Source organism: Eptesicus fuscus, chromosome 10 (genome assembly GCF_027574615.1).
Source record: "Eptesicus fuscus isolate TK198812 chromosome 10, DD_ASM_mEF_20220401, whole genome shotgun sequence".
Classification (NCBI taxonomy): Eukaryota; Metazoa; Chordata; class Mammalia; order Chiroptera; family Vespertilionidae; genus Eptesicus; species Eptesicus fuscus.
The window spans coordinates 76,922,881-76,932,906 of NC_072482.1; the positions used below are offsets into that span (position 1 = coordinate 76,922,881).

Below are 10,026 nucleotides of genomic sequence, written 5' to 3' on the forward strand. Positions count from 1 at the left end.
CTCAGTCAGGCTATGCTGTTTCCCACATATGAACCATTGGGCTTTTCCTTTAAAACCCTTTCCACTTATTAATAGTAAGTTAACAGATGTGTTTATACATCATGTCAAAAAATACTAGTTTGCTGATATAGTCTAGCAGCAAAGCTTTTTAAGATTTTATCTACGTACAATAATACAGTATTCATTCTCATCAGCATGTCTGCTGGAAATGAGGGTTTAGGCCACCTCAGATTGTTAGCAGAGATTCCAGTGCCACCTTGTGGTGTGTTAGGTGGCCACAGGCTGATGATTCCCCTTCTCCCCCCAGTATTTCCCTAGCTATGAAGGTGATTTTCTTTTTTTCCAGCTAGATACCTTACTTTTCTGAAGAGTAAATTTCATTTTCCGTATTTGATTTAAAATTTATTATATATTTAATGAAACTTATGTTGTATTTAAAAGGACATTGTACATAAACACAATAGCACCTTTCAAGTCAAGTTTTTACTTTATACTGATTCTGAACTGCAGCTCTACAAATCTTCACAGCATGTTTAAATATTAAAATGCAATGGATTCTGGGTCATTGATAGATATGCTTAATGTAGAGCGATGCTGACTGCTTTTCCTTTATAGCATTTAACCTTAGAGTCTCTACAAAATAGTGCATTTAAAACTCAACGAAGTTATATTGACTTTAATTAAAGGTAAAAAGGAAGTTAGGACTGAAGAATAGAAACACCATTGTATGGTATGCGTTGTTTTTTATTGTATAATTTACTAGAGTATGGAGGAAATAATTTTAATTTAGACATTAAGAATTTATCTTTATAAATCTAAAAAATTAATAAAGGATGTTTAATTTACTTAATAAGAGAATATTCAATGTGCCTGAATATGTTATGTGTTTAAAAGAAGAAATTGTGAAGATAAAATATGAAAATATAGATTCCTCAGAGGTTAATTATTTGGTAATTATTGTAACATCTTGGTGTCTCATGGGAGCCAGATACCTGATGGTTACCATGATAATCTACTGGAAGGCCCGTGGATTCATTTACGTAAATGTTTATATATATCAGCACTTATACTTTTCCTTTTTTCAGGAATCAATAATATTTAATGAAGAGTAACTTTTCAAGCAGGTCTTGTCATTCTTCTGTGATTTGTTCTTTCTTTCTTGGACATTTAACAGGTTTGTTTTATTAGAGCAGCAAGTAGAAGCAAAGCTCAGAGTCTGAGGAATATTTCTTTTCTCAGTAAAATTGTAAAAACGTTTCAATTTCAAATCTTTTGAATTTATCTCCGTGTCAGCAAGCCAGAATAGGGCAGCCACTAGGGGTCAGGCTTCTCAACTGTATGGAACTGAAATGGCCATCTCAGTTACAGGACGTTTTAAGAGCCTACACATTTCTTTCTTTCTTTTCTTTTTTTTTTTTTTTTTTCAAATCTATTGATTTCAGAGAGGAAGGGAGAGGGAGAGAGAGATAGAAACATCAATGATGGGAGAGAATCATTGATAGGCTGCCTCCTGCACAACCCCCACTGGGGATGGAGCCCGCAAGTCCGGCCTGTACCCTGACGGGAATCGAACAGTGACCTTCCCGGTGGTTCATAGGTCAACATTCAATCACTGAGCCATGCCGGCGGGCCCAACACATTTCTTTATTTCATGATTACATTTCAATATTCAGAACTGTTGGCTTAGCAGTTATATTGTTAACTAGAGCCAAAACAAATAAATGAGGAATTGTGAGACTCTGGGGAAGCTTTCAGAGCTAAAATTGTCTAAAAGTAATACCCATCTGCCAATAAAACAAGGAATTTCATTTTTTTAAAAATGCCATCCTCCTTATTTGGTATGTGTTTCCTCCAGTAACTGCTGATGAGTTCATCAATGTGTTGCATTAGGTCATCGTTGTTTGTAAAAATGAACAAGTATGATGTCTGCTGAAAAGTAATGGAAACATGCAATGCCTTTATTATGAATATTACTAATTGTGTGTTGTTGTTTTTTAATTTTAAATTCAGGACCTGGCCTTTCATTATCAAAAGCCCCAAGCAATATAAAAACCTTTCCTTCATGGATGCGATGAATAAGTTTAAGTGGACCAAAAAGGAAGGTCTGTCCTTCAACAAGCTTGTCCTGAGCCTGCCGGTGAACGTGAGATGCTCCAAGACCGACAATGCCGAGTGGTCGGTAAGCCCTGCTTGGTTTTCATCTTCGGGGGAAACCAGATGCCACATTTTACCTGAATCCACAACAGGTGAAATCTAGGGAACAGATGAATACCCATAAATCCAACGACCCATCCGATAATTTGCTTAATGATTACCTGGGGTTGACCAAACACTCCTGATTTCTTTCCCTTTAAAGAGGAGATTTATTCTAAAACTAAAGTTGTAGTGAAGCAGGAACAGGATGAGGTGAGAATTTCAAAAAGCGATGGAGCCTGTTTTGTTTCTCCCCTGTCCCGGCGGCCTGCCTGGCCCTCTTCCCCACTTCCCTCGGAATCCTTGAGCTTGTGACTGTCCTCACGTTTGACAACCTCAGCAGCCATCTGTGCCCCACCCCCGCCCCTTTGATTCCTGCAGAAGTTCAGGGACTGAGCAAGCATGGCCACAGTCTGCTCTTTGATCACACTCTCATTGGCGTTGTCTGCTCTTTCACTCTCAGATCCAAGGGATGACGGCCTTACCTCCAGATATAGAAAGACCGTATAAAGCAGAACCCTTGATGTGCCCCTCTCCTTCCTCTTCTCTGCACAGAAGCCTCTCTCTCCAGCTGCTGGTGTGCTTCACAGGTCTGGGCAGCATCCTGAGCCGCCTACACGCCTGGTCCTAGTTCTGTTGTCCTCGGTGACGATGTTTTCTGTGATTGGAAACTCGTTTAATGTTCAGGTTAAAGACACTTTGGGCGTGAGGAGTGTGAAGATCGCGGGGACTTCCCTTTCATATACTCCCTCCCGCCCCACTCTCCCAGTCTCCCTGAGAGATGTCATGGGTTCTCTTCTGTTCCTCAGAAATGGCTGATAAAATGTATCAATTACCAATAAAGCAAAACTGGCCTGACTTAGAACCTGTATCAAAATGTGGACCAAGTCAAGTGGAAGTAAAAGAATTCTTTATTTCCTTCTGCATTGCATTTTATTCAAACACTTGTCATTGCCTGTTTTAATGTTTAAATGTTGGTTTGGCTTCTATATTCCTTTTTAAAACCGCTTTCCTCGTAAAGATGTCAAAGGAAGTACTCTCCACTCCAGGTTCCTTCCTCTTTATTGCTCGTTGGGTGTGACTTCCCAAGCATAAACAACGGTCCCCCACCTTTCAGTGTTACCCAGTTCTGTCTTTTTCTGTGAATTCCCCGAGGGTCCCATACCTCTGTGCTTTTTGATGATGCCCATTTTCATCTCTTCATCTATCTGAGTCTATTGGTACAACCCCTAACCCATCTCAGAGTACTTCTGCATCCTGCTCAGTTCTGGCCAGGTGAGTGTTTTCGTGAGCTCTGGCACCAAAAAGAAATAAAAGAATGAGGTTATGGGAAACAGAGAAATGGTACCTAACTGATTGTAGGCTGAGGAAAAAAATGTAGTTGGCTGCAACCCTGTGCTGTCAGGAGCCCTTTTTGGGGTTCCAGGTCAAAGGCCAGACAGTGTGAGCCAGCCGAGGAGGGTGTGAGGTCCACGTAGCACCTCACTGGCCACGGTCGGGGTCACACATGTTGCCTACTGGCTCAATTCGAGTCACACTTGCTATTGTAGATTTATTTTTATATTAAGTAACAGACTAACTTTCCATAATACAATTGCTACCAAATGAAAATCTTGTGAGTTTTTGGGTTCTCTTTGTATAGTTCAGCTAAATCTTGTTAAGTGTCCTTTCCTCATTTCTTAAGTTTGGATCATACGAATAAACCAAATGAAAGTAAATTTTTGTGTGGCAACTTGTACACTCCTTGAGAGAAGTGATTCTGTACTGATGTTTCCACTCAAATCAATTCAGCACTTTGCATTTTCTATCCTGTGTTTAAGCCCTTTCTCCCCAGCAAACAATGTCTTCAATACTAACTATATTGTCTTTTAAATAAATGCTATGTTTTGGTGTGTTTCCTTCCTGATTCTAAGAATTTTGTCCACATAATGAAATGTCTGTAATATTTATGAGGCATTTATTATAGTTAGCTTTTCTTCTTTTTACTTCATAACTGCTATATCAGCCTTTATTATTTTTCCATACAAATATTTATATAAGAAATATGATAATCCCAGACATTCCCTATCTGAAATTTTATGTTTATTTTTCCTTCAGGACATCTGAATCTGAGATGTCAAAGTAAAATGATTTCCTTTGGAAATTATGTAATATTATCTGTTTTCATTGTTCTTGGTGAAGAAGGTAAAAACATACTGGCTAAAAAAGGATACACAGCTTTTGGAGACTTGCATTTTTGGAGAAACGGGAATCTATTTTTTCAGTTGATGTTACTAAGAATAAAGCTGACATTGTTCTGCTACAAATTTTATGAATATATATAATTTTGAGAAATTGACTCTATTTGAAATTAGAATAGGTTATCTATTGAAGACTTGGTAGGATTCTGATTATATTCTACGTTAGTTTGCTCTTACATTGAAAGACCTTCCTGAACACCCCAGGTTTGTCATTGCTGCCCCGGATCAAGTCACATTATCTGTCCTGGGCTGGGAGTGCCTGGGTCCTGAGGGAAAATGGAGTCTCCTCGTACAATGGTCTGCAGTTTGATTGTTAAAGCAGGTAGGGTGGGAGAGACTTATATATGATGAAACCAATATTCTTCAAGGCCCTGTGAGGTTGAGGGTGTCTTGAGTGATCAGTTTCTCTGAAGAGTATCAACCAGGATCAAAGGAGTCCTGGGAGTGAGAGGAGTGGTACAGTCAACAGCGGCAGACATATTCGGGGTTTTGAACTTTCTCCTAATGGCTGCAGCGGCCAGTGAGGAGTGGCAGACAGGAGGGTGTTTACAAGCAGTATCTAGTTGCCTGATAAAATTTGCTCAACCAAATGCTTGTTGTTGGCTATACTGGCCATTTCCAGTTTTTCAATATGATAAACATTGCTATGATTAACATTCTTATAATTAAAACTGTTTCATACCTATAAATAGCTCCTCACAATAAGTTACCATAAGTGCAATTACAGATGCAATAATTGTATATTTTTGAGAATTTTTATTTAATAATTATAAATATTTGAGAATTTTGATGAATATTGTTAGATGTCTTCAACTTGTTCAAATTATTCTCAAAGATTTTAGAAAAGAATTCAATCTATATCTATCTATTTTCTGTCTACAAAGAGAGTATGATCATTCAAATATGGTAAAATGATAACAATTGAGGACTCTGGGTGAAGGATATAGGAGTTTGTTTGTTTTTTAAATACTATTCTTGCAACCTTTCAGCTAAGGAAAAGCTTATTCATCATCATGGACCATCACTTCTCCATAGACTATTTGGACCAGGAAACCTGCTTATATGTTAGTTTGATCATCTTAGCCCTGGAAGACCTTGATCGGCAGTTGTATCCAAATCCAGCAGAGTCAAACTGGCAACTTATGAGCAGAAAATGGTCAATTGCATAGACTCATGGCAGCATTCCTAACTCCCTTGGCCAGAGCTGTGTTCCATGGAAAATATAAAAAGTCATGGAAAACTGTTACAAAGTTTAGCAGGCTTACTGTAGAACTTCTCAGTCTTTAAGATACTGGTATAAACGTGCATTTGAAAGTCCAGGAGGAGTTAGGTAGTGTGAAACATTACCCAGACTCATTGACCACTGTACCTATGTTGTGGTGGAGGAACATTCCCCAAGGAGCAAGCTTTGGAGCAAACAACTTTCCCAGCAAAGCATGTCCAGGTGTCTCTCTCTCTCCCTCCCCCTCCCTTCCACTCTTGCTAAATGTCAATGGAAAAAATATCCTCAGGTGAGGATTAACAAGAAAGAAGCTCATCAATATTGTAACATCATACCAGTCTACATTCTATCTAATAAAAGAGCAATATGCAAATTAACCACCACTCCGCTACACCCACAAGCCACTCCCACCAGCCAATCAGGAGTGAATATGCAAATAAACCCAACCAAGATGGCTATGGCCACAGAGAGCAGTAGGGAGGCTTGGGTTTCCCCGGCAATGGAGGAAACCAAGCTTTCCGCCTGCCCTTGCCGGCCTAGACCTCCACTCAAGGCTACAAAGTTTCAATGATAGATCCAAACAGAAATGGCGGCAGCCACAGAGCTGGAAAGAGCAGGAGGCTAGGGTTGCCCCCGGCAATGGAGGAAGCCAAGCTTTCTGCACACCCTGGCCAGTCCAGGCCTTCGCTTAAGGCTACAAAGTTTCAATTATAGAAGATACATAAATCCCAATAGCAATGGCTGCCACCACAGAGCAAGCAGAAGGCTTGGCTCTGCTCCAGGCTACAAAGTTTCAATTGTAGAAGATAAATAAACCCGGCAGAGGAGGGAAGTTGGGGGCGACCAGGCCTACAGGGAAGGGCAGGGCCTCCGCTTGGGTCGCCAGGGGGTGTGGCCAGCCTGCAAACCACCACAGGCCCTTGGCCCAGGCTGCCCCATGCCCCAAGGGAACCCCCACCCTGATCTGGGACATCCTTCAGGGCAAACCAGCTGGCCCCCACCCATGCACCAGGCCTCTATCCTATCTAATAAAAGAGTAATATGCAGATTGACCATCATTCCAACACACAAGATGGCTGCCCCCATGTGGTCAAAGATCCTGCGCCCATGTGGACACAAGATGGCCACCACAAGATGGCCAGCAGGGGAGGGCAGTTGGGAGGGACCAGGACTGCAAGGGAGGGCAGTTGTGGGCGATCAGGCCAGCAGGGGAGGGCAGTTGGGAGGGACCAGGCCTGCAAGGGAGGGCAGTTGGGGGCGATCAAGCCTTCAGGGGAGGGCAGTTAGGGGTGACCAAGCTGGCAGAGGAGGGAAGTTGGGGGCGACCAGGCCTACAGGGAAGGGCAGTTGGGAGGGACCCAGGCCTGCAGGGGAGAGCAGTTGGGGGGGACCAGGCCTGTAGGGGAGGGCAGTTAGGGGCAAACAGGCTGGCAGGGGAGAAGTTAGGCATCAATCAGGCTGCCAGGGGAGTGGTTAGAGGGTGATCAGGCTGGCAGGCAGAAGCAGTTAGGGGCAATCAGGAAGGCAGGCAGGTGAGCAGTTGGGAGCCAGCAGTCCTGATTGTGAGAGGGGTCCCAGATTGGAGAGGGTGCAGGCTGGGCTGAGGGACACCACCCCTGTGCATGAATTTCATGCACCAGGCCTCTAGTTTCTTATAAAATCCCATTCTCACCCATCCTGCTTCTTCTTTCCACTTCCTAAAGGGGAGAGTATGTCACCCTAATGTGACAAAAAGAAACCACAGTTCCTGGTGTTGCAATCCTGCCCAGAAATGCCTCGAGCTTGAGAACTTTAATATGGTCTGTGCAAGTCAAAAGGCAAAACGAGATCTTATGAGTGAGAAAAGTATCCAGCTAAACTTAGCATAATTTAAAACCTAGCTGCAACACTAAGTAATGAAATCATGTTCCTCAAAATAGAATTTATCTTTTTCATGGTTTTCCTGGATAGATAGTTACTGATTATTTCAAACAAGAATTTCTGTCAGTTTTGTTGAGAGAGTTTGAACCGAGCACCGGAAATGAGAGACATGTGAGACTCAGAATTACCTATGATAATGAACCTCTGCCCAGGCACTGGTGCAAATTCCTTAGACATAGTGAAGATTGTCTCTATTGCATTAACAGAAACACATTCTCTAAAGATAAAAAAGATTTCATAGTTAGATGAGAAAAATTTTAAAATTTTCTTAATAAAGCATTTATTTATCATAAATATTATTTTTTCAAAATGACAGTCAAGACAAAGTTTTTTTAAAAATTTACAGCTGACTCAGTGGGTCAGCACAGCTATTGTTAAGGAAGAGGTGCCACCTTGTGGACAAACGAGAAATTACTTGATGTTCTGACAAACCAATAGTTCTCATTACATTTGTTTTCTTGCTTTTAGAAGAATTGAGCTAACAAGGCTTCTGTTTTATCTTTGTCCAAGTACAATAGACATGTGCAGGCGTTCCTTTTGCAACATCTGGAATCTGTAGTAAGCCAGGACAGAATGTTTCTAATTTTAGCCTCTTTTGCTGTGAATTGGAAGTACAGTGCCCTCTTGTGGTAGATTTGTCACATTGCAAAGAGAATGCTAATTTTCTCTGGAAGGATTCCAAAGTAAGAATTTAAGAAGGATTTGAATATTGTCAAATGGCCTGGTGGGCATTTGAGGATCTGCATAAAAATCTTAATGCAACCATAATAGAATTTCATATTTTCTATTATTGTTATGCAAGAAGAACAAAAGACTTATCTTAATATAGCCTTTGAAAAGACATTTGTTATAAAGTATTGGTTTTGACCCCAAATACTGTTTTCCTTCACAGTCTCTTGTCTTCTGTACACTAGTGGAATCTATGGAACATAATGACGTGACCAAATGTTTCTAGCCACTTCAAATTGAAACAACCCTATATAATAAAGAGGTAATATGCAAATTAACCCTCATGCCATCACAAGATGGCTGCACCCACAGTGAAGGCGGGGTTCTCGTAACACAAGATGGCTGTACCCACAGTGAAGGCGGGGTTCCTGTAACAAGCGATCAGCAGGGACCTGAGGCCGCTCCCCCTGCCTGGTGGGGCTTGATGTGGGACCTCAAGGTGCGGCCCCCACCTGCCCTGGTGCCGGGCCGGGGGACCTCAGGTTGCGCCCCCAGCCCAGCAGGGCTTAACGGGGGATCTCAGGCCACACACACACCCCGCCCGGCGGGGCTTGATGGAGGACCTCAAGGCGTGCCCCCTGCCCTTATGCTGGGCCGGGGGACATCAGGCTGCGCCCCCGGCCCTGGTGCCAGGCTGGGGGACCTCTGGCTATGCCCTTTGCCTTGGGCTTGGGGACTTCAGGCCGGCCCCTCCTCCCCTGCCCTGGTGCCGGGCCAAGGGACCTGAGGTTGCGCCCCCCCTGTTCGGCGTGCACCGGGGACCTGAGGCTGCACCCCCTGCCCAGCGGGACTTGACGGGGGACCTGAGGCTGCGCCCCCCACCCGGCAGGACTTGACGGGGGTGGGGCCAGCCGAGTCTGGGTCTCAAGTGATTTTGAGGCGCACACGGGTGGGCAGGGACTTGACTCTGGGTCATGCGGCGTGCCCCAGACTCTGACAGGAGGAATATTTTCATATACATTTTACTAATTTTCTTCCATCTCTGACACTTCTGTTATAGAGAAAGGGCAAATAGCAATATTTCCTCTAATTAATTCCCTTTTAATGTGCACGAATTTCATGCACTGGGCCACTAGTTTAACAAATAATGAAACATCTCCAAATTTATTGTTAATGTCCATTTAAGAGAAATCCTGCTAAATTCAAATTTTCTATCTCTAAAACCTGGATAATTAGCAGGTGTCTGGCATAATAATATTGGTTTCATTGAATGAATAGAAAGCTTCACATTATATTACCTGTCTGCAAGAATTCATAATCCTTCTCATGAAACTGATGAGTTAGGTAATGAAAGCTGTATAAATTAATTTTTATATTTTAAATATACTTGAAGAGATATTATTATATTAAAAATGTATTTATTGCCTGCTAAATACATTAGTGTCAGGTACAGTGCTGCATACAAGCTGTCTGGAGAAAAAAGATAAGTTCTTACTTTAAAAGTACACTCATTAATGAAGCAAATAACTTTTTTTCATTACTTTTTAAATTTTATTTTACATTTTTAAAAATGAATTTTTAGCCCTAACCGGTTTGGCTCAGTGGATAGAGCGTCAGCCTGTGGACTCAAGGGTCCCAGGTTCGATTCTGATCAAGGGCATATACCTTGGTTGTGGGCACGTCCCCAGTAGGGGGTGTGCAGGAGGCAGCTGATTGATGTTTCTCTCTCATCGATGTTTCTAACTCTCTTTCCCTCTCCCTTCCTCTCTGTAAAAAAATCAA

At 42.2% G+C, this 10,026-nt stretch overlaps 1 protein-coding gene across 1 annotated transcript in view; it reads left to right on the plus strand.

Moving 5' to 3' along the window:
* The window catches only part of MOXD1 (monooxygenase DBH like 1), an 81,631-nt gene extending 78,520 nt beyond the window's left edge, over positions 1–3,111 (plus strand). The window contains exons 11-12 of the mRNA XM_008140436.3: positions 2,011–2,179; positions 2,657–3,111. Coding sequence (XP_008138658.2) covers positions 2,011–2,179; positions 2,657–2,824 — 337 coding nt within the window. The 3' untranslated portion in view covers positions 2,825–3,111. The remainder of the gene's footprint in view (positions 1–2,010; positions 2,180–2,656) is intronic.
* Positions 3,112–10,026: the final 6,915 nt, after the last annotated feature.